The sequence below is a fragment of the Strigops habroptila genome, chromosome 9, assembly GCF_004027225.2.
Source record: "Strigops habroptila isolate Jane chromosome 9, bStrHab1.2.pri, whole genome shotgun sequence".
In the NCBI taxonomy this organism is placed as follows: Eukaryota; Metazoa; Chordata; class Aves; order Psittaciformes; family Psittacidae; genus Strigops; species Strigops habroptila.
The window spans coordinates 43048204-43071895 of NC_044285.2; the positions used below are offsets into that span (position 1 = coordinate 43048204).

The 23692-nt window shown below is 44.0% G+C and overlaps 1 protein-coding gene and 1 long non-coding RNA gene across 2 annotated transcripts; both read right to left on the reverse strand.

The window, feature by feature from the left end:
• Positions 1-6305: 6305 nt before the first annotated feature.
• On the reverse strand, positions 6306-18769 carry IL13RA1 (interleukin 13 receptor subunit alpha 1). The gene is made up of 9 exons (XM_030498233.1): positions 18395-18769; positions 16413-16548; positions 14600-14720; positions 12304-12488; positions 11802-11953; positions 10896-11028; positions 10353-10449; positions 9680-9764; positions 6306-9070 (listed from the first exon to the last, which is right to left on the reverse strand). The coding sequence occupies exons 1-9, from the start codon at positions 18593-18595 to the stop codon at positions 8954-8956; spliced, it is 1227 nt and encodes a 408-aa protein (XP_030354093.1). The 5' UTR covers positions 18596-18769; the 3' UTR covers positions 6306-8953.
• A 1567-nt stretch (positions 18770-20336) lies between these two features.
• Positions 20337-21672, reverse strand: LOC115613129. Its single transcript, XR_003993282.1, has 2 exons — positions 21603-21672; positions 20337-20873 (listed from the first exon to the last, which is right to left on the reverse strand). It is a non-coding gene; the product is annotated as an uncharacterized LOC115613129 (long non-coding RNA).
• Positions 21673-23692: the final 2020 nt, after the last annotated feature.

Below are 23692 nucleotides of genomic sequence, written 5' to 3' on the forward strand. Positions count from 1 at the left end.
AGATCTGTATGTGTCCCATCTGTATCTGTGCTGTATCAGTCCTGAGCAGTCAGATTGGATTCTGTGCTTTTGGAGGTACAACATGCCAAAGCTTTCCGTTTTGCCTGGATTTAGCTTTAAAAAAATACAGGCTGCTTTTTTTTTCCTAGCAAAGTGGAAGGTCTCACTCCTGCTGCTCAGGATTCAAACAGGACTACAACATAAAATGGATTGGTTTAGCTTACACACAACAGCACGATTTGTGTTTCTCTGTCACTCATTCAAAGGCATTCCCAACAGTTAAGCAGTATCATAACAGCATCAATTGTGTTCCAAGTCCTGTAGAGGCCGCACACAACTCACTTATAGCAGCAGCAGGGGATCTGCTGACAAGTCTGTCCCTGTATGGTGAGCTCCACTTGCTGGAGAAAATGCTTCTTGCGCAAGCTTGTTTCACGTGTCTGACCTAGCAAGGAGTAAAAGTGAAATCACCATTGACAAGCAGGAGGTAAATGTAACCGAAGGACATTATAAGCAGAAGCACATTTATAAAATCACAGAATCCCAGACTGGTTTGGGTTGAAGGGACCTCAAAGCTCATCCAGTTCCAACCCCCTGCCACGGGCAGGGACACCTTCCACTAGAGCAGGTTGCTCCAAGCCCCTGTGTCCAACCTGGCCTTGAACACTGCCAGGGATGGGGCAGCCACAGCTTCTCTGGGCACCCTGTGCCAGTGCCTCAGCACCCTCACAGGGAAGAGCTTCTGCCTCAGAGCTCATCTCAGTCTCCCCTCTGGCAGGTTAAAGCCATTCCCCCTTGGCCTGAGTGGGATGTGTGCTGGCTCCTCGGCTGCTCCTCAGCTAAAAGGGCTGGGAATGCCATAGCTATTCCTGCTCTGAGCCAGCCGGCATCACACCCCTTTCTGGGCTGCCTACCTGTACCTGCAGGAGGGAAATAGATCAGCGAAGGTCTGCTCTGCACTAGTGACAAAGGCTGCTTCTTCTTCCCAGTTTCTTAAAAGGAAAAACAAAATGAAACACAAAATTCCTAAAAAATTCCATTTCCCAATCCCAGGGTGTTACATTTCCTCCAGAGGAAGCAATGCTATACACCAGATGAATCAGCTGCAGGTTGTGTGATCTATACCTCTGTCACCCAAGAAGACACATCCACTCTGATCCCAGCATTACCAACACCCACAAATCCCCATGGGCCACCCATTGTTATGGTAAATTCACAGCTCTTGAAGCCTTCAGTAAATGCAGTGAACACTACAGGACCCATGCACATTATGAAGTTGCTATACAGTACCCCACTTACAGATGAAATAAGAGGTTGCAGGTATAAATAAGACCCTTTAAAGATCAGTATCATGAAATTGGGCCCCAGACCCCTGAACCCTCCCGCTGCTCTTTTTCAGAGTACGCTTCCCTTTTTTGTTCTACTTCAAGAGCACACCAACAGAGCAGAAAAATTGCTTTCCGTGCACTTCCAAACATACTTCATAAAACATTCTTAAAGTTACCATTTACAAGTGTGCAAAAATATGTGGTGTGCAGAGAAAACAAGACAGGGATCTGCTTGGGAGCGACATGGAACCACCTTTGAGAGCCGCGTGAGGAGGGAAAGCCCTTTGCATGTTGGAAGGGGCTGTCATGCAGGTTGGCAGGGCTCTCCCTCCCTGTGCTCTCACCAGGCACTTGCACCATATTTGGTAGGGAAATGAGGACACAGACGAGAAGGAAAGCCGGGCTTGGCAGGCAGTCCACAACAAAGCCTGTTCTGTGTATGCTGTAATTTGTGGTCCCTGTCTTGGTGAGCGCCGATGCCCTTCCTCTGCCCTGCAGCCGTCACCCCACTGGGGATGGGGCTCTGAAACACAGCTTCCAGCATGACTGAGAGCATCAAAGCAACAGGCTAAACCAAGTCCTGAGTAACGGGATAAAACAAAAAAAGAGCCTTTGGGTACCTTATGAGCTAAAGGAAGAGGAAGCGTGGGCTCAGGACACGATGGGGAAGATCAGAATGAGCTGCAGTGAAGCTCAGTGCTGGCAATTTTGCTTTTGTTTTAGTCCTTACTAAAAGGGTTCTCTATAACCAGAGCAAATGAACTTTAACGAGCAAACAAACATACACCCAGACAAACAGGCTGGAGAGCATTCAGGTAAAGCAGATGTCTTCAGGTAGGCAGGGCCTTATTAATCCTGCAACACGTAACAGACTAAACACTGGTGCAACCTGAAACACAGGCAGTTTTCTTTAAGGCCTGTAGAAAACAGGAGAAGTCTTTAAAAACTGAAGGCTACGCATGATGTTTGTATTCAGAAAGGAAGAAATTATTGGCCCATTTGTCCAACTTTTTTCCAGAATTACTCTAGGGATAAGAGTAAACAATTCTTTTCTCCCTTCTTTGCGTTGTTTACCAGCCATCAAGAACAGTTTGTGCCGAAGCAATCCAGTTTCCCTTTTTGATAAGCCTAACGTATGAGGCAACATCCTTCTAATCAGCTTGAGGAAATACAACAGTTAATCACCGAGGTGGATATGAAGCTACTGAAAGAAAAGTAGCTCTTAAAGAGCATTTGCTTGCCCAGGACAGCGAGTGCTGCAGTTTTGCAGGAATCTGCCAGGTTCACAGCTATACTCCGTGCTTTAAACATCCTGATCACGTGAAAGAAGGCACTTATAGATTACAGCAAAGGAGGGATGGTTAGAAATATGCTCATGGATGCAATTAGGGTATTAAAACATTGCAGCAGTTTTCCAAATGGCACAGCAACACAAGCAACAGGGATGCAATCCAATGAAGTTGTACGAAGCATTCCTCCTGGGCAGGTGGAATCAGATTTACAGTGAGGAGCATCTCACAGGGCAGCAGCACTGCTAAGAAGCTCTGAAATCGTAAGTGAGGAGAAGCTACACAAGAGAAGGAGAAGCTACTTGATCTGGATGAACTTGGGGAAAGAGGCACATTGTTCTGCTGGTTTGGGGATGGTGCAGGAACACACGCTCTAGAGGAGACCAACAGGAATGAAGAATGATTTAGAAAACATAACCTAGGAGTTGAGGTTGAAAGTCTCAGGCTTTGTTTTAACCCGAAGCAGAGAAGAGCAGAGGCAGAACTCAAGGCAGCGTGACCAGAGTGCAAACCAGATGCTGAACAGCCACGGTCCCTGGCCAGGGGAGGACGGAGAAGGCAACTTCATTTGCAGCAAAACCAATTTGGATCGGTTGCTGGGTGAGATGAAGGAGAACACACAGTGAGGGACAACATTTGGGAGACTCTTTCACTAGAGGTTTCTTTAGAAGTTGGACAAACCTTTACCAAGAGCCCTCTGTCCTGGCACCACGCAGCAGGAGAGCACAGGCCAGTGGTGTCCTGACAGCTCTTCCAGCCCGAACTAAGCTTTAATAACCAGATGATCAATCAATACCATTTCACATCCATCTCAAACAAAAGATTAATGTTACACACCTAATAAAAATGGCCCAGTGTTCCAAAGGCTGGAGGCTTTTTCCTCCAGGCCAAGCTCAAACACAACCCTTGAAGTCCTGCAGACAGAAAGGCAGAAGCCCTTCTCTCTGACTGGTGTGTTACCAGCACTTGTACCTTTTATTCCTCCTAGTAAACAAGTCACACTGCCTTACGTATGCAGTAAAAGCACTATGAAAATCAGCTGTGGAGAAATGTCAACTGATGGCTCCACCACTGATGGAGTCAAGGCTGGCTCCTAGAACATGATGGGGTGTGAAGTTAAAGCTAGATAGCCACCCCCTGACTAACTTTCCCTGTAGCTGAAGCTGGTATTTGAAGGACTGTGCAGTTTTCAGGGTACCAAGCTGGCATTTTTGAAGTTTCTACACTGACATTTTGTGTGAAGGAAGGAAACTAGCAAGGCTGCGAGGCTTTGAAGTGCAGGGGGAGGAAAAGCAAAACAGGCCCGAGCTCATGTCAGTGCTCTCACTGCCATTGTCAAAAAACCCACAGGATTTTGTTTCAACTTGCTGCATGAAAACAGGTTAAGGAGAAGTGGCAGTGACTTAATTGCCTTAAAAGCACCTAATTTCTGGTGTTTCAGGCTTTACAGAATTACACTGTATGTGTGCAGAGAGCTCTGAGGGTGATTGCCGAGAGCATGTGATCTGATTGATCTACCATGAGATCAATAGGAAAGCCTGGCCATTGTACACCCCAATTTGTTCCTACCATAAAGCACATTCGGTTGGATTGTTCTGTTTTAGTTTTACTAGTGAAGATGTAGGCCCAGCTCTACTTGTAAAGCAAGACATTAGTTTAACTCCTGATTCAACCTGCTCTTAACTTTTGCTCTAGCTTAGTAAATTTTGTCCAGCCTCCAAAAAGTGACAGCACCTGAGCTTAACAAAAACCTCTTTCTCACTAAGCTTTCAACCTCCTCATTCTCTTTGCCAAGACCCATTTTAGCAGTCTGAGCCAAATTAAATAGAGGAAAACTTCGGTGTAATAAGCTAAGAGTATGATTACTGGAAGTACTCGTTAACTGGAAAGCATCTCTTTGCAGATGCTTTGTGCAAGAGTTAGCAAAATCATTGGAGTACTTGAGCAAAAAGCAAAACATGGAGCAGAGAGCTTTACTAGAATACACCAGGCAGTAATCAGAGCACAGCTGTGGAAGGGATACTTCAGTGGTAAACATGAGGCTCACAAGCAAAAGAGAAAGGATTTCATTAACCTGAGCAACACAGTGGGAAAAAAGAGAGCAAAAAAACCCCCAAAAGTCATCAACAAGCTTTCAGGCTCCTACGTGCTACACACGTGAGGCAGAGTTTCCGGACCTGAAACAAAGTTTGTCTCTGTCCTATGCCTCCCACTCAAACCCACATCGCTTTGCTGTGGTGAGAGCATGGATTTAGTTACATCAAGGTGATCTCAAGTCTCCTGCTTTCACCATGATTCAACATAGCAAGAATGAAATCATCCAAATAGATCTTAATCTGATTTTGCATTTGGATTTCAAGTATTATCTAGAAGTCACGTTTCTACAGCCAGCAATGCAACTCATGGGGCTTGCTCCCATAAAACTATCTTTGCAAGCACCGAGTAAAACTGAAGTATTTGAATGAACCATCAACCGCCCTGGCAGGTCTGCTCCTCCCAGCCCCACCATGCCCATTCCTGGACCCAAAGATCTCAGCCACTGCCCCACCATGATGCAAGGGTGGAGAAGAAGGGATGGAGGTTTCTGCAGCGCCCTGACCGTACCTGGGCTTCCACTCACCTACCTCCTGCGCTTGCTTGGGTGAGGGGAAAACCCTCCAAAACTGAAAGTTTCTGGTTTTTTTAAATGAAAAAATAAATCAACATTTCCCTTCCAGGGGAAAGTCTGAGTATTTGAGGTTCCAACTCAGAACCAAGCTTATTGAATACTTTCCAGTGAATGGAAATACCCAATCTCTGAATAGTTCTACCTAGTAAGTACTGAAACACCATGCTCACAATTTGGTGTGTTCATCTAGTGACTCTTTTAAAGCTGTCCAGTGATGTCCTGGCATTCCTTCATTGAAATAAATGAATAAATTCACAAAAATGTTTCATACAGAATATTTCATACAGAACATTTAAATTACATTTACTTACAATTTACTTACATTTACAGCAATTTTATTTAAATTACTTACCATAATGTATTAAAATAGGAAAAGGTCACTCATGGGGAGTGATTAACATCATTGGGGGTCATTATTGCCTCCAAAACTGTAGAATGGGGAAATAAAATCCTCAAAGTCTTGCTTTTTAACAACACTTTATGCCTTAACTTGATCTGCTGACATTCAGTGAGGGAACCAAGCAGGCTTTTAAAGAAGCCATTGCTAATGTGTTTATTTGGCATTTGAGACATTTGGGTCTAAGCAATTAGGGAATGGCTTTTGTCAGTTCAGCAACCTGGCACCTTCAAGGACTTCAGCAGCGAACAGAAGACATGAAATATTGGAGCTACCTTCGGGAAGGCTGCAGCAACCTCAGCCAAATTCCAGTCTGAGAATTTATTAACTCCCTGCAGCCCTATGAAATGGCAGAAAGTACCATGGCATTGAGCACACAGAGGGGGAGAGCACAAGGCTAGTGCACAGCTCCATCTCCATTTCATTTCCCCAGCTAAGAAAGCAGGAGCTGTCACATTCCCCCCTGATTCTAGGTCACTTCTGAAAGGGAAGAGGGCAAAGCAACACTCAAGTGTTTCATCTCTGGGTTCTGCAAGCCTCAAATGTGGTTCCTCATTAAGCCACTGCCATCTCTTCCATCTCATTTTATCTTTGCAACCTGAGAACGAAATGCCATGCAATCCTATTGAAAAACATTCAAACATCTTTATTCAGTCTTTAAACAAGCTCATAGATCAAGTAACTGCAACAAAGAACAAACAAATGACAGCAAAACTTGGAAAATGTCAAGCTAAAACCCCCCTAACCATAAACAAGACACACTGAAGGTGAAAATATACTCAGACACTTCACATGCCAAAACACAGGCTCAGGAAATCCATCCATGAGGAAATGTGTCAATGACTACTATTTGAGAGAGAATTACCCAAGCCATTTCCATATAGTGATCTACACCATCCTTTGCGTTTACAGCTTCTTTTTGCTGAACACCTCCCATCTGTTTTTTTCTCTCCTTTAGCTTTATAAATTTAGGGTTCCTTTTTGTTTTTCAAACAAATGAGCTTTGGTTTTACCACAAACCCCAAAACAAAAGTCAACAGAATTGAGGCTCATCTTCCTAGATTGCTATACTGAAAGCCACAGGAGTTTATATTATACCATTATGCTTACTTATCTTGAAATCACACATCTCTTTGTCGAGTGGTTTATGATGAGCAAGATTCTAGATGAGGTAGATTGGAGAAATCTTTATATCGCTGTAATAACTCTTGCGGGGGAAAGGGAATGAAGTTGGCACAGGGATTTAATTAATTACCCTTTCTCCTATGCTATTACTTTACCTTTGCAAGATCAGATAGTGCTGGTAGCTGATGTTGTACAACCTGAATTTTGTTTTAGCTCATTGGAATCCCTGAGGATTTATTCTCATTTTTCTCAATAACCAATTTTTTTTATAGTCTTTTTTTTTTTTAGCCTGGTTATAAGTAAAAGATTGAAGCTAATGTGGGGTCTGCTTGTCCTGCTACATTTCTCCTCCCCTTTCTACCGCCAGTAACGAGAGGTAGATAAGAGATGTAGAGGAAACTGCACAGTTGAGAGGCTCAGTGGGGACTGGAGAAAGAATTGGCTTGAGAGGGAGGGAATACATAAGAGGGTAAAGGATGTAAATGTGCAACTAAAAAGCAAGCTCAGTTCTACTTCTTGGAGAACAAAAAGTGTTCTAAAGATGTAACATTTCACTTCAGAGTTCTGACTGAACGGAATCTGAGGACAGAGCTGAAATTTAAAAGGTCAGTGGTTATAGCATTTGCTCCTGGCAAATTCCTGAGCACATCTCTTCCCAGTCTGCTGACACCTACTATATCAGTGGCTAACGTGCCTGTACTTTGCTGGGAGGAACAAGAAATTCCTGAACACTAACCATAGGCAGCTTGCATGGACCCCTTTCTCCTCATGGATCCCCTTGTCTCTATGACATTACTTTCTGCTCCAGCACAATCAAGGTACTGCTGTTAACACCCTTACAGGGTAGAAACTACTGCTCAGAATTCAGAGCAGAGAACTGTCACAGTTGTGCCAGAGAACATCTGCTGAGCTTTGCTGGGTAAAGCAACCTCAAAACAAAACCATCAGAAAAGGATCATATCCCTTAATCATTAAAGTCATCAAGCTGCTGCAGTAAAATATAGAAGAAATTTGTTTTGATATGAAGTCAAATCAGCACCTTGTTTTCAGTTGCTAAGCTCCTAGAGGGGAAATTCAAATCACAGCCCCATCACTAACAAAACAATATAGCTTATCCCTTAGAAAGCAGGCCAAGGTTGTCATCCCCTCTTCACCCAAATCCATCAGCTCAGCAGTGAGAATGGGTCTTGAAGCCTTTGAATTAATTCAGTTTCAATGGTTTGGCACTTGCTAATCTGACCACAGCTCCTTAGACTCATGCATCCATCCTGGTAATTATGCTGCACAAACTCAGGATGACTTAGCTTCCAAAAATCAGGTGTTTTCAGGCCAATGTGGCCAAGGTAGAATCACAGTCTGGTGAGACTCAATACAGTTACTTGCCACTGCACAATGCGAGTGAAAAAGTTATAGTTATCATTTTAAACAAAGTATAATTAAGCCAAAGAGTCCATGAAGGCATCTGAGGACAGGCACTTGAAAGGATAAAAAGCACCCTTCTCTATGAATAGTCTGAATACCAGCTGGAAAGTGCAGAGGCTTTTCATACACATTGGTAAAAACAACTCTCTTACGGGGTTTGCCAGGCCACCGCTGACGCGCATCAACAAGAAGCATAAGAAGGTCAGTCCATAAATGTCCTCCGGAAAGTGCCCTGGTGCACATGGAACAGGCCATCCGCAAACGGTCCATGCTCTGGCAGCAGTTCCACACAGTAGCACTAAGGAGCCACCTACTGTAAATAAGCCTCAGCTCATCTGCTGCAGAATAGAGCCAAATACTTCAGAGAAGTCACAGTTCTCCAAAAAACCCATTTACAGTCTAGTCTGAGGCATAAAAACAGTGCAAATGACATGGAACAGGGCAGAGCTGGCTGGAGCCAGAAGGAGAGATGCTGCAATACAGTCCCATGAAATTTATGTACATGCTCATCTTGAATGATACAAAATGAGTGTTTCTAGCAGAAACGGAGGAATGGCCACTGTTAGCGATATATCTTCTGAGCATCAGAGAAGTAACGCTCAGAGAGGACTCAGCAAGGTGAAAGTTGGTGAATGTCTTGGAGGCCTCTTCACATCTTCATTGTCACCTGAGGTACAGGAGCAGGAATGAGTTTCCTCACCTTTCTCTGGTAAAGCAGAGTTTATCAGTTTTCTGTTTCAGAATTAGTGCACTCTGGAGGTTCTGTTAAAATTAAAGAATGAATTTCTTCTTCCTTAATTAACTTGTCATAAGCATTCACAGGATCATCCTTTGCGCAGCTCTGAAAGGGAAGAACAGCATTTTAACAGCACTTCAGGGTGAGCATGGTTTGTTCAGCCCAGACAAGGCCTGTTTCACAACATATAACCTTATATTATGGCGAAAAAGCCAAGGTAGATGGGCAACAAGTTATGCTTATTGGGGACATGGCTTAGGCCTGGCTGACAGAAGTAACTGCTTTATTCATCATCAGAAATATGAGCATCTAGCAGAGAAAGGCCTGAATGTTCAGAAGAAGTAGTTTAATGGAGTTGGAAAAACCCCAAATAATAAACCAAATAACCAGAAAACTCCTACCCAAAAAACCCAATCCCCAAACCAACCCCAAACACATTTTAAGGGATAAGCAGGCTGTGAAATAACAGAATAATGCAATTCCACTGCTGTATCTAGAGAAGTATATGCAATTTGAGGGGAAAAAAATCCCTCTCAGCTTTGGGTAATTGCTTCTAAACAACTCTTACTATTGTAAATACTTAATCTTCTTACAATACATTTACTTATATACAGTTGGCTTTAAGACAGACATAGCTATTAGGAAAAAGAAAATTGGAAGCCTACAGATTCCAGTTCAATAGATTAGCTGTTGAACCAACAGGTTCTTACTAACCCGGGAATCCTCATTCTGCTCTCCAAACATGCGCTTAAGAATTTCTCTAGGGTCTGGAACTGGTGGAAGAATTAGTATCTTCAGCCTTCAGAAAATGAGAAAGGACAGATTTAGATGAAAGGTATATTAAGCGTCACCATTTCAAAATCATATTTGGCTGCAGTCAAGAAAATGTGTGGAGTCACCTTTGGCATCACTGGCCAGCCCTCATACTCTGTATAACCCAATTCCTGGTTTTACTCCCCAAACCAAAAGGAAACGGAATTGTTCACACAGACAGATTCTAAATCACCTTCATTGTTGACCAAGACAGCAACAAATGTAGACTTTTTAAAGAACTCTGGTTAAATATACTTATAGAAAAGCTTAATTTTGAATTTAGACTTCATTGCTTAGAGACAGGGTATAATAGCTGTGCAATAAGAATCTATCTGCAAGCAGATATAAGCTGTGTTACCCATGTGCAATCAGAGCATGTATATGGTCTACAACCCCAATTCTATTGACTGAGGCACAATGGTGCTGACAATTTTGTTACGCAATAGGTGTTATGGACAAAACAGTTGCTATTGAAACATGCAGCTGATGGATGGTTACCTGCAAGAGAGATGAACTGTAACACAAGGCATAGACCAGCAGAATTAGTGGGTTGTAATTGGTGATGGATATTTACCTTTTTAGATAAACCAGTAGAATTATTGTAGAGACTGCTACTATTAATGGAATGGTGACTATCAAAGCAAAATAGAATGTAGAGTCTGTCTTCTCACCTGGAAAACAAAAACTGTAGAAACTTAGGGATGCTTTGAGAGGGTTTTGTAGGAATAATGACAATAGATTAATTACCTAAGTTGTTCATAGGTGGAATGTTTGTTAAATACACCAGCAGTTTTGTAGGCGAGGTCTCATTTTGCAAAGCATATTTTGATGTAGATACATTTGGCAAGAAAATGCAAACCAGCAAGATTCAGGGCTGAAAAACTGACAGCAGTGAAAGGGGTCACTGCACCGATGGCAACCCCATCGACATATAGAGCGGCACGGGCAGTAATTGATGGTACTGCTGAAAGACTAGAACTCTCTTGCCCTCTTTTCACCTAAAATGAAATAGATCCATAGGAAGATGAACTTTGACTCCCATTTATTTAGCAGACATAGTAGAGTCATTACAGATGAAGAATAAAGTGCAACAAATTGCAGGAACAACTGCTCTCACCAATACTCTTCTCTTCACTCCAGTCACTATAGAGCTTGCTGCTGTAACACTCAGGCTTTGGTTTTGCTCTCACTTTGAAGATGTACTTGCTGTTAGGATCAACACTAGGAATTGACGTATAATTACTTTCAACCTAAGGTGAAAAGAAAAGGTTATTTGCCATGTATTCTCAGTCATTCACAAGTCTATTTTCATTGTGCAGTTAATGTATTCTGAATGTTCTGACAGAAGATCTTTTTATGAATGCTGAACTTCATAAAAAAGGACATAGTAGCATTTAACCAACACAGACTGCATAAGCAGAGATTCCAAAGCTAGGATTTCATCTTACTCACTGCTACATCCACCATGTGGCATTTGGCATCAGTGATTAAGACTCAGTGTCTGGAACAGCGTGTGAAAATCTCTCATTCACAATGCCTTCCCCTCCCTGTCAGCGCAGCAACGTTGATCTAACTTTGACCATAGCAAAATCTTCTGTGACCATAGCAAAGATCTACGTGTGCGTCTCTAAAGAGAGGCACACACAATAGATGGGATTGAACCTCATTTATTTATGATCCAAAATGCCAGTTTCCTGAGGAACATTGATATTATTCATAGAATCCCAGACTGGTTTGAGTTGGAAGGGACCTTAAAGCTCACCCAGCTCCAACCCCCTGCCACGAGCAGGGACACCTTCCACTAGAGCAGGTTGCTCCAAGCCCCTGTGTCCAACCTGGCCTTGAACACTGCCAGGGATGGGGCAGTAGATGGGGAGAAAAATCTGACATCCACACAACACTTCAGCTGGTGCACCAGACCCATTCACATACAGCATATACAAACAGTTACTGTGAGTATCAACACCAATTATAAAAGATACAATTAACTGACTGTTTTCCTATATAAGGAATGAAAAATTACTTTGATTTTCTGAGCAGTGTCCAAGTCACCATTGTGATATTCAACTTCATAAAATAAACAGTTTTCTGGAAAGGGATCTGATCCACTCCATTCCACATGTATTTCATCATTCCTCTTGGACACTGTAACTCTTCTCGGTGTAGCAGGTTTTACTGAAATACAACATGGAAGAATTAGTTTAAAAGTATATTTCACTGCTTACAAGATTGTTCTGTGTTGCAGAATATTACACTTATACCCATTTAGGAACAGAAAGAGGAAAAAAAGCAACAAAAAAACATGAAATAATGAAAACAACTAAAGAGTAGAAGTAAAAATGAGTGGGAAATGACCCCCCACCCACCAAAACCCAAAACCTGTCTATATAATTCCCAAATCAAAGCTTGGTAGACGAAGGAAGCATCTAATCATGTTGTCTCATCCACACCTTACGAGGTGCAAGCTTCTCAAACACAACAAGATACCAGCTAACTTCTGGTTTACAAAGTGGTGTTAAACTCACCAAGGGTGGTGGGATTTTTACTTGCACACAGAGGCCTAATTTCTTCAGACTCATCTCTAATCAGAATCTTTATAGCTGGGTACGTATTGGTGACTTTTGGGAAGCTAAGATTGAAAACACATCCAAAGACACCTTGGTGCACAGAAGAGTTGCTGCACTTCTTATGCTTCTTCAAACCATCAAACCTAGAGGAATAAAACCATTGTTTTTAAACTTCAAAAGAACAGGACAGCAAGGGGCCGGCTTGTGTGGAAACCTGTGTTACAAACTCTAAAGACTGATCTTGCATTAAAGCTGTGCTATAGCATATACAGAAGTAAAGCCAGGCAAAGTGAGAAGCTGCTAATTTATCTCCAGCTTTAGAAAGAATGTTGGTTTTGTGAGGAGTGCCAAGTAGCAGAAAAAGAGGCAGGTCTGCTTTGTATCGAAGCACCAAAGGCAATTGGGAATCTATTCCTAGGAAAAAAATTATTTATCAAGTACACATATTTCACATATTTGGATCACTTCCCATCAACAGAATTTCACTTCTGTGCCAGATGGAGCTGATCAATCTCCTTTAGCTGTGCCTCAAGTACCACAGCTCTTGAGACAGTTGAGTTTCACCCACTGCCTGCGTTTGCTTTTCAGAACATCAGTATTCACTTCCAATCACAGAGGCTGGACAACCTTCTTCCTTGCTCCTCTTTGTTCCCCAAGCCCCAGTGAAAATACGCCAGTAGCTTTTCCTCACGAGAAAATGGACTGTTTTCTGTTATTTATTTAAAAGTGAGAGAGAGTAAATCACGGCTTCATGTAAGAGCACAATAGGAGGGATATGGCCCCAGTTTTACATCTCACTATATAGGGGCTGTGGAAGCCAAAACTGTCTGTCCCATTTCCAGCACAAACCCCTCTTTTACCCACCATTGTCACCTCCCTGCCCTGAGGCTGAAGAAGATGGACACATTGCGAGCAGAGAGCACCCTGCCATGCATCGACCTGTTTTTGTAAACCTCTGTTTCAGCAAGTATTACTGGGCACTGACTGAATTTGTTTGTTCTAAGCTAACATTACATTCATGTTTGCTTTGGATGAAAAGATAAGGTTCTAGGGGAAAAGCAAAAACCCCTCCAAACCCACCTGACCTGCATTATGGAAAATATATTTTCCAGTCCAAAAATCAACTGTTTCCTTAGTTTTCAGTTTTACAATCTAAAGGGTATTTTTCTTTCTACACTGCATGAATGAAAACACTTTGCTGTCACTGCAGCTACATCTTTCATTAAAATTAAGGGGTAAGTTGAAAATATATAGCTCTAATCTAAACCATTATTCCCATAAGTATCCATATACCCAGAAATTCAGATCTTCCAGTGCCTCATTGGTACTGTTCTTGTAATAAAGAAACAATCTGTCTGAGTAGCAGTTCAGAGACAGAACAGTCCTCCCTGCGTTTAACTAGAGCAGCGAGTTTTCTGCTGTTTGCTGTCCAGATGTATTAAATCAAACAAGTAGCCTGTGAGGCTGCCACTGGAAAGGAAGAGGAAGAAGTGTAGTTAGCTCAGATAAGACAAAAAGCCAGTTTAAAGCTCTAACATGTGGCTTTCAGAAAGAAAACCTCAGTATTTCTACAGCAGCTAATGCAAGCTGGCATTTCACAAGCCCCATCAACATGCAGAAGTATGCATAGATGAGCGTGCACAGATCTTGATGCCAAGTGTTTGCTCACAGCACGACTCTGTTCCTTTGGAGCAAGAGCCTACTCACGGCAGTCCGCTGGCAAGCAAGGATGATGATAAAAGATGTTTTCCATAACTTTCAAGGTGAATCGGTTATTTATGACATCAAAGACACAAACAGAACTACTGCTAAGTGTTCCTAATGCTTTCAAACCATTTTCCAGTGATTTACAAGCTGACGCATACATTAGTGAGTGATTCCAACTTAAAAGAGCCCATGTCTGTTGGGCTGCAAAGCAGTTAATACCTTGGTCTAGCTCAGTTCTTAATTCTTCCCTCTGTGAATCCACAATTAGGAAACAAATAGAAAGCAGCAGCAGTTGTTTTAAAAAAGGCTACAGAAGCAGCCAGTGCTTCACATAATAGTTATATCAACTTCCCCAAAAGACTCAGCAACAGCACTCCTGGACCCCTCAGCAGGGAAGTTCGCTGTCGGACAGGACTGAACACTACCTTGTACACAATGCCCGGGGACCTTTCAAAGCAAGGGGAAGCAGACAAGTCAAATGTGTAATGTAAAACTAAAGATTAGCATTAAAACACTTTAAAGTTGGGAATTAAAAGTTCATACGAACCAGTAGAACAACATATAATTGGTCTCATCACTTGCATTTCTCCCAGGACGCCACGTACAAGCCATGTACTCCAAATTGTGCCAAACACAACTCAAGTCGGCAGCAGCAGTACCTGGAATACCTGCAAGGCAAGTTGGAAAGGTCTCTTAAGATGGATTCCAGTTGTTTATCACTTGCACTAGCCAAAATCTCAGCAGAGTAACTTCTAGATGCAAGTAAATCATAACAGTGAATCTCAGTTACCACCGTGGCTGAATTACTACTTGGAGTTACCTGATGCTAAGGTTGAGTCAGGAAGATATTTTGTTCTATTAAACTACAGATACTTTAAAGAGGATTTAAAGTAACTGGCAATTATAGGGATAACTATGAGAAAGCTAAGTGCTATAACATTAGAAATAGTCAGCATTTAATTATAGTTATCTTCTGCAGATACAGTATTAGTTTCTCAAGTGTTCTGAATACAGAAATACCTGTAGATCTCACATATGGACAAACACAGCATGGGATAAGTTGAATTTTCAATTGAGACCCCTATACCTCTAGATGTTCGACTTCTTCACATTGAAACTCAAATTAAGTACAAATGAGTACACGTCAATTGTGAACAGAAACATCAATGTATCTCCCAGGCAGAGCAATTGTGGAATCCAGTCTTCCATGCTCAATCTTGTATGGTACAAGTTCTGTATACTGTGTTATCAAATTAGAGCATATTAGATTTTTTTCCTTGTAATGAGCAGCAACATCTCCATGAACTAAAAATAAAATGCATGTTAATTCTATCAACAGTTCAGACGTATCCATAGCAAACCCCAAACTACCTTCTACATCCAAGCTTCTCCCTGAAGTTGCAACTGCCTGAGAGTGTAGGAAACTGGTTTACCTGTTCCAAGAGGTATTTAAAAATACCTTATCTGCAAGCAGACTTGTAAAGCCCCAACCTGGTTAGTACTTGTTGTCCTAATGATCTGCTTCCCTGATTGTCCAAAACACCCTTTTGACACATGTGCAGACAAGGTGATGAAGTCTCAGACTCTCCTGTCCACACGTGGTTTTCATCCACATCAAGTCACACTCCTGGGTTAGACACACTTTTACTACTCAAGGCAAGAGGCTCTATTTCCTTGCTGAACCTCCTAACTCCCAGCATCCAGCAGAATGCATTATTCCTTAAAGTCTGCTTCCTAACAATCTTACCCCTTATTTCTGGATCTCAAGAAACAAAAACCACTTTGTCTCTATTCATTTTGCTGTGCACAGCTTTGTAGACCCCAGCCATCTCTTTTGAAATAGAGAGAACTTTACAACAATTATTTAACTAACTCATTTATTCACCAAGTTGTTCAGTTTGCTGGATTCATCTCTCCACCATTCACAAATACTGGGGACTTTTATTTTAGGGACTTCTGTTTGTACAGAAAAATCATATCATATAAACTGACTTAGATGTTAGTCATGAAGTCAGCAGGCTTAACATAGCCTAAATTCTCTCTTATCCCACAACCACAACACAATCGCAGCAGGAACAAGAGGAATGACAGGAATCACACTGCTGTCTTGGAAGATTATTTACATTTTACAAGCTTGCCCATAAGGTTTTAAGTGCCAGAAGACTCTAGTTGTGTTTAAATGCAGTATAATAGTTGTGTTTAAGCTCTATCAATTGTACTGGTCCTTGTGTGTGGTACCTCCCTATTACTCTATGAGACATTTCTATGGTGTTTCGTTAAAATAGCAGAGAAAATGGGACCGTGGCTCCTCATGCCAACACAGGCAGGTCTGCCTTGGGTCTGGCCATGGCATGTGTTACCTTCTGGCAGGAGAGAGGCCTCCACCCACCGGCTGGGCTCGCTCGTGTTGGTGTTCTTGCATTCACTTCTCACTTTGAAACGCACTTCCTCATTCAAGAACATATCCACCACGCGGAAGCGGCTCTTACTCCATTTCTGGGTTTAGTTTGGAGGGAAAGAAGACCAGAACATTTGGCATATTGTATCAGACACATGGGAATTACTATCAGTGTAAGGACAAGTTACAGCCCCTCAGAAAGACTGCAGCTCCAAGCCAAATGAAGTAAGTGTCTGACAACATGGGAAGACCCAGCATCACTTCACTTCTCTTTTTCTTCATCAGGCACCCTCAGAACTCAAAGGAAAAGCACTTCCACTCCAGATGATCCTAGAGGAAGTCTTCATGGATAATGCAGAATAAGCGTGTTCGTACTACAGCTATACAAACAGGCGCTTACAGATCAAACCTTCATCTTTGTGTGTGCGTGCACATGGCAAACAGAAGAAAGGACATTTGAAGATGTAACCAAAAAGCAACAAGAAGAGTTTGCATGGATTAAAGGAGCAAAAGAAGAACAATTATCAAAATGAATCCACAAATGTCAATTAAATGCAGTGACACCACATCAAGCCCAAGCAGCCCAGGAGCTGCCATTTTCAGAAGAGAAAATGTGTTTGTGCCACTGTCCCATAGCTCCTTCCCTGCTGCTGACCTCCCCATCTGCTGGACCCTTCCACAAACTCATTTGTTAACCAAGGTGGCTTTCAACTTGTTCATTTGTTAATGGACCCATCAGAAGAGGTAAATAAGTTTCTGCTGAGTTACCAAGTCCGACTGGCTCATTTAAAGGTCCAATGAAGACTGTTAGAGAAGAGGCTGTCAAAAAAGACATATCACCCTTTTAGCAGTGTAAAGCCATTAAATGTGTTCAGCTGTTGGCAGAACAACAGCCTTCAAGTGCAGGATATTCTGGAGCTGTCAGAATACAGCAGTCGCCATGAAACTGTAATAGGGCTCAACAGCAAAGGACTGTTTCAAGAGGCATCGTGTCGTTTTTAACCATATCCGAAAGAGCAGCGCTGCCAACCCCACCGTTGGTGTGTGTTCAAGGTTTCATATTCTCACCGTTTGGAATTAGGGATTGATAGCACATTGTCTTACTGGCATGTAAGACAATGTGTCCTACATGTGTCCTACAGCCCCTTCAGTACCATGGCATTGCTGCTCTCAGTCCTCACCAAACAGTTGTTAATCCACACCGATGATCACATCTGGGCTGCAAACAACCTAACACAGATGTAAAACGAAAGCCCAAACCAAGAAGAGTTTTACAGCTGCTGTTCCAGGGAACAAACATGTTCCTTGTTGTCTTCAGAACACAACCCCCGTGAATAACTGGGGGACAGGGCAAATGTGGGAACATTAACATTTGGCATTACCTCCAAAAGACACTATGCTGTCAAATCACAGTGACACCAAGGTTAATGTGCACACCTCTTCATCATCACTGAGTCATAGAATGGTTTGGGTTGGAAAAGACCCTCAAACCCCCTGCCACGGGCAGGGACACCTTCCACTAGAGCAGGTTGCTCCAAGCCCCTGTGTCCAACCTGGCCTTGAACACTGCCAGCTGAAGGAGATCAATCTTTGCTAATTCCCATTTAAGTTGTAAGTCGCAGACTGCCCTGTACATATTTCATTTGTTCTAGAAAGCTGCATAAGCAAAGACTGAAACAAGTCTTTTCATGTTGTTATCATGGTACCTCTGCATTATAGGGAGTAGCTCAGTTATCAGAGAGCAACAGGCAGATTTCTGTCATCTGAAGATCCCACATGCTGTTATGACTCATTGTTGAGGTTTTGATCCCATCACAAGAACTAAAGGCTGTATTAAAACTGTATTTCTATATATTTAATTGTGTATATATGCTTACACAAATGGTTCTCTACAGCAAGACATTTCCCAGAGCACAGCGGAGGTTAAAGAGGTGACGCACTTACTCTGTTGTCCTGAGGGACCTCATCAATCACGATGTCGCTGGAGTACTCCAGGTCACAGCCACTGCTGATGTTCTCTGGAGGGTTCCATGTCCAGTTCAGGGTGCAGATCTGGATAAATGAGTATTCCAGGTTGGATGGAGGTGGAAGAACATTTGCTCCTAAAAGAAAGACGTTATCAGTGTAACAATCCTGCTGGTCCATATTTTACCATTAGCAATACTGACAGACTTAACTCTCCAACAGAAAAGAATACAAGTGACTTCTCAGCTCGTGTTTGTTACCAGATAACCTGCTGACCACTAAATTGTTCCTACTATTCTTGTTATGTCAGTCCATCAACTGTTTAAATAATTATAAGAAACACATGGAACATCACTGAACAGTCATTTTTAAGGAATCGCAGCACGCAACAGTGCAGTGGCTGTGGTAATGAAACATGCTTGTGGAGGAAGAGCCATTTTCCAGGTCTTTTCTGCTGCGGGTTTGCATCCTGCATTGCTGCATCTTCACTCAAAACAGTACATATATTTTATGGAGTGATTAATACTTTCTTCTACCCCCAAAATTATCCCTCAATGTCGTTTTAGAGACAAAGCTTTAAAGAGCGATTCCATCTTCCAAGCAGCAGCTGTGTGGCAGAACCACGATTCAGCTCAAGCCAAGCAAAACCGAGAATGCCAAATAACATCAAAGAAACCACAATGGTTTTTCAGTTACTTGCCCATTAAACGTTTATTGCTCTGCTCTGGCCCAGCAGCAAAATCAGTGCGGGACAAACAGTCGTTTACTGCTGGCACACTTCAGCCGGCCACTTTTCACCTCCTCCAAACCGACATAAAAGCAGAGGAAGATCCATGACTCAGAGTTGCTGGCAAAAAACCACTTGTGTATCGACCCTTTGTTACTCAGTCACAGCCCACTCAATACCCAGTCACGCAGCTCGAAGGTGCTATTGGAAAACCAAGGGAAATATGGCAGAAAATAGAACACTTCCAGGAAAAAACGAAGGATGTGTCAGACTCCAATTTGAGGAGAACATTACCAATTGGTAATTCCCTAAGAAAATGAAAGTGAAATTTGGGTTTTTAAAGGGATACTCTACTGTGTGCTAGTAGAAAATATTTAATAAGAGGCCAAATGAGACAGCTTCTCAGGGGTGTCTACAAGTATCATCACTGAGGCACCACCACCTATTTGTCTGTGGAAAGAAAGTGTCCTTCTTACACAGTAGTTTCACAATCACTTTAGACTGATCCCAACTCGTGCTGCAGGTCTTGCTCATCTCAGGGAAGCTGTTTTTCCCAGGAAACCAGGCTCAGCCTGCCCCAACATCTGAGGCAGCACATAGGGAAAGGGCAGAATAACCCCACCAAGATCAGTTTTCCCACCAGGTCATGAAGCAGCCCCATTTCCTTCCGCCAGTACAAGGAAGAGGACAGATGGAAAGGCAAAGCAGCTTATTACAGGAAGAATTCTGCGCAAAGCATCCATGACACCATCATCTTCCATTTCCCAAGAGCCAGAGCTGCCAAAGCTTGAAGGACATTCAAACTCCTCGAGCTTTCCCTTTACATAGTTAAAGGACAAGCAATGGTAGAGATGAGGCACTATTACCATCTGTGTGTCCACACGGACAACACGTGCTCACACAGAGAATGAGAACAATTGCTAGGATTCACTGGGTTTGTCTCAATGTGTTTGGCTTGTTCGAATACTTAAAGCTTTGGGGCTTTTTTGTTTGTTCAGTTTTACAGCTGAGCCCAGGGACAGAGAAGAGGAATTTCTGTTGAACCTCACCAGAATCTCTCTGCTTATTGCCTTTTCCGCTAACAAAGCCCTAGGACAGGTTTTAGGAACAGCAACAGCGTTCAAACACTGAGCCCTTTACATCACATAAAAGAATGATAAATACCTATTTAACACCACCACACAGCTCCAAGTGTTCTGTCTTGTCATGATCAAGCTTTTTATTACATACAAAAGCCACAAACCATTAAAAACATTCACAGTGTCATCCCTGATCAATGTTTTAAAGTTCTACATGTTTCCTTTTATTGGGTTTGATTAGAAATAACGGTGCCTAAGCTTGCACATTTCTAACCACACAAAGTAAGAAGTGGGGATATTCAAGCTTTACGAATAAATCAATAAATTGTATTAGCAGAAAAACTTTAAATCTAGTAGGTTTTAAATTACTCTATCCCTTAAGAAGCTCTAATGTTAGATTCAGCTGCAGATTTCCTTTTATTCATAGGCCCGGCCAGGCTCGTACTTTTCTTGTATAAAATACACAGAGGGTCTAATACTTTTGTTATTAAAACTTCACCCTACAGCAATTCAGAACAACTCAAAGTCCAAGTGCAAAACACGGTCAAGGCGTTATTTCAGTCTTAAACCCCAAACCCCTGGTGATGCTTCTAAGAAAGCAGAGACGAGCAGAGAACGGCTGAGGCAGCCCCGAAGCGAAAACGTTTTGGTTCTAGAAGCCATAATGTGGAAACACGAACAAACACTTTGCATCAGATATCTTAAAAGAGTTGTAAAGAATCATAAAAGACACTGTATTTTGTCCTCCTATGTTTTCTTAAGGCTGATTTCATGGTTGTAAACCGGGTTACAGCTAGTTGAACAGTAATAATTCTCAATAACGTTTACAACTATGTGCACAGCGCCAGTCAAGACAGAGCCGGGAAGGCTCCGAGCCCGGGTTCCATGAAACCCTCACAGTCACCCCCCTTCCCTGCACCTAAACGTTGGTGCTTCCAGAAGCGGGGAAACTAAAAGGACAAAGGCACCGGTAGCCCCAGGGCGAGGGCAGCGGGTCCGTGACTGTCTCTGTGCTCAGTGAGATACTGTTTAATCCGGTGTCACCGCCGAGCCCCGCAAGACACGGTCCCGGGAACCGAAAACGGAGCTCAGCAGAGTTCTGCCGCCGCTGTCAAACGCCGCTTCACTGAGAGAAAAGCGGCACCGTCCCACCGGGGCATCCGCACCGGCACCGTCCCACCGGGCACACGATCGCTCCCGCACCGGCACCGTCCCACCGGGCACACGATCGCTCCCGCACCGGCACCGTCCCACCGGCCACACGATCGCTCCCGCACCGGCACCGTCCCACCGGCCACACGATCGCTCCCGCACCGAGCCCGCGCCGGCAGCGCCCCAGCCCGCCCGGAGCCCGGCAGCCGCCCGGCGGTCCCGCTCCTACCTGCCGCCGCGCCCTCGGCGACCACCCAGCAGACGGCGAGCAGGAGCCGTCCCCGCACCGTGGCTGCGGGGCGATCCATGGCTCCGGCGTCCGAGCGCGTCCCTTCGCTCCCACTTCCCGTGGCGGGGGCCGGGCCAGACGGGAAGAGCCGGGCAGCGGCCCGCCCAGGTAACGCGAGCCGGGCGGGACCGGCGGCAGCGGCCCGCCCCCTGGTCCGGTCCCCGTCCGGTCCGGTCCGGTCCAGCCTCCTTCAGATGCTCCCCGGTCCCTCTCCTCCCGGCTCGATCTCCCCCGGTCTCCCCTTGGTCCACCCCGCTCCCCTCGTGTCGCCCCACGAGTAAACGCGGCCAGACCTCGCCTTGGGAGGCGAAGTCATTTTCCTTTCACCACCAGCGCTGCGCTCTGCTCCTGCTGTTGAAACGTGCCCAGGACATTCCTGTCCGCTCCCCAGGAAAGCACCTCTGTCTGTCAGCACATCCCCACCTTGATGCCGAAGTCAGTCATTCACCCCCCTGGCAGAACTCCTCTTTCCCAAATGCCTCCTGCAAATCCCCATCACTCCCACAGCTCTCAGCTACACTAAAACCGCATTTGGTTCTTTTTCTGATCCGCTGCCACAGGTTCTTCTTTCCACAAACTTCCCCAAACTGCGTCTGCTCCAGCGCCTTCCAGGCACGACACCATCACTTGCAATTTCCACTCACTTTTATGGGCATGATGCAGCCAGTGGTTTTCCCAGGTTTTCACAGAAGTGGGAATGTCACACAAGTGACATTTTGATACATTTCAAGAGAAGAAAACATCAGGGATGAGGCTTTCCCTTCGGAGCTAAATTGCTGTGGCAGCTCCTATTTGCCACCCAAATACAGGTGTTAAAATCAGCACAGATCCAGCAGAGAGGAAACTTGCAAAGCGTCAAGGCAACCCCAAATTCATGAGTGGAAATGAGTTATTCCAAAGCCAGCAGAATGGTTCATCATTTCCTCAGCTCATCAAGGAATTTTGCAAGAGCTCATCTGCTGTTCAGACACTCATTTCAGAAAAAGGGAAGTGGATTTCTATGACAGGGCAGGGAATACCCAGTGTGAAGTTGGTTCTTTTTGCTTTTCTTCCACTTTGTTTTTATACTCCTGGAGAAAGAAGAGGATTTAACAATTTGCTATTTTATTATAAGCAAATAAAGAATCATGGCTTCAAGTTCCAGGGGCTCTGCCTGCGAGTGAGGACACTGGTAAAGCTGACCCGAGTCACCCACCTCTCTTTTGCTTTCGGTTTCCTCGCTCACATTTTCATTCCTTCCCTCTCCAAGCACACATCCAATGGTTCCAATGCTTTTGGCTGCTGGTTGCTGGTGAAATCTTTGTCCCTGTCACATTCTGGTCCCGGCACAGGGTGGTCAGAGCTCCTGCCAAAGCCTCTGATCTCTTCCACCTACCCACGACTTTACCAATATCTCATTGAGTCCTGTCCTGCATCTTGCTGTTGCAAATCTGCTCACTCCTGTTCCTGTTGGACAATACGCCTGCGCTTCAGTGACTGGAACTCACACAGACACACCTGAGGTATCTTTGGAACGATCTGTTGAAGAAGTACTTGGGATATGGCTTCATGTTTGATGTAAGCTGATTTACGATCATGCTGGTGACCTGCCCTTGGCTCTGCATTCCTGCCGTTGCCACCCACACAACCAAAGGCATTTGACACTGTCCCGTGTGACATCCTTGTCTCTGCATTGGAGAGACATGGATTTGATGGATGGAGCACTCACTGGGTAAGGAATTGACCAGATGGTTGCTCTCAAAGAGTTACCATCAATGGCTCGATGTCCAAGTGGAGATCAGTGCTAAGTGGTGTTCCTCAGGGTTGGTGCTGGGACTGATCCTGTTCAACATCTTTGTCAGCAACAAAGTTCCAACCCCCTGCCATGGGCAGGGACACCTTCCACTAGAGCAGGTTGCTCCAAGCCCCTGTGTCCAACCTGGCCTTGAACACTGCCAGGGATGGGGCAGCCACAGCTTCTCTGGGCACCCTGTGCCAGCGCCTCAGCACCCTCACAGGGAAGAGCTTCTGCCTCAGAGCTCATCTCAGTC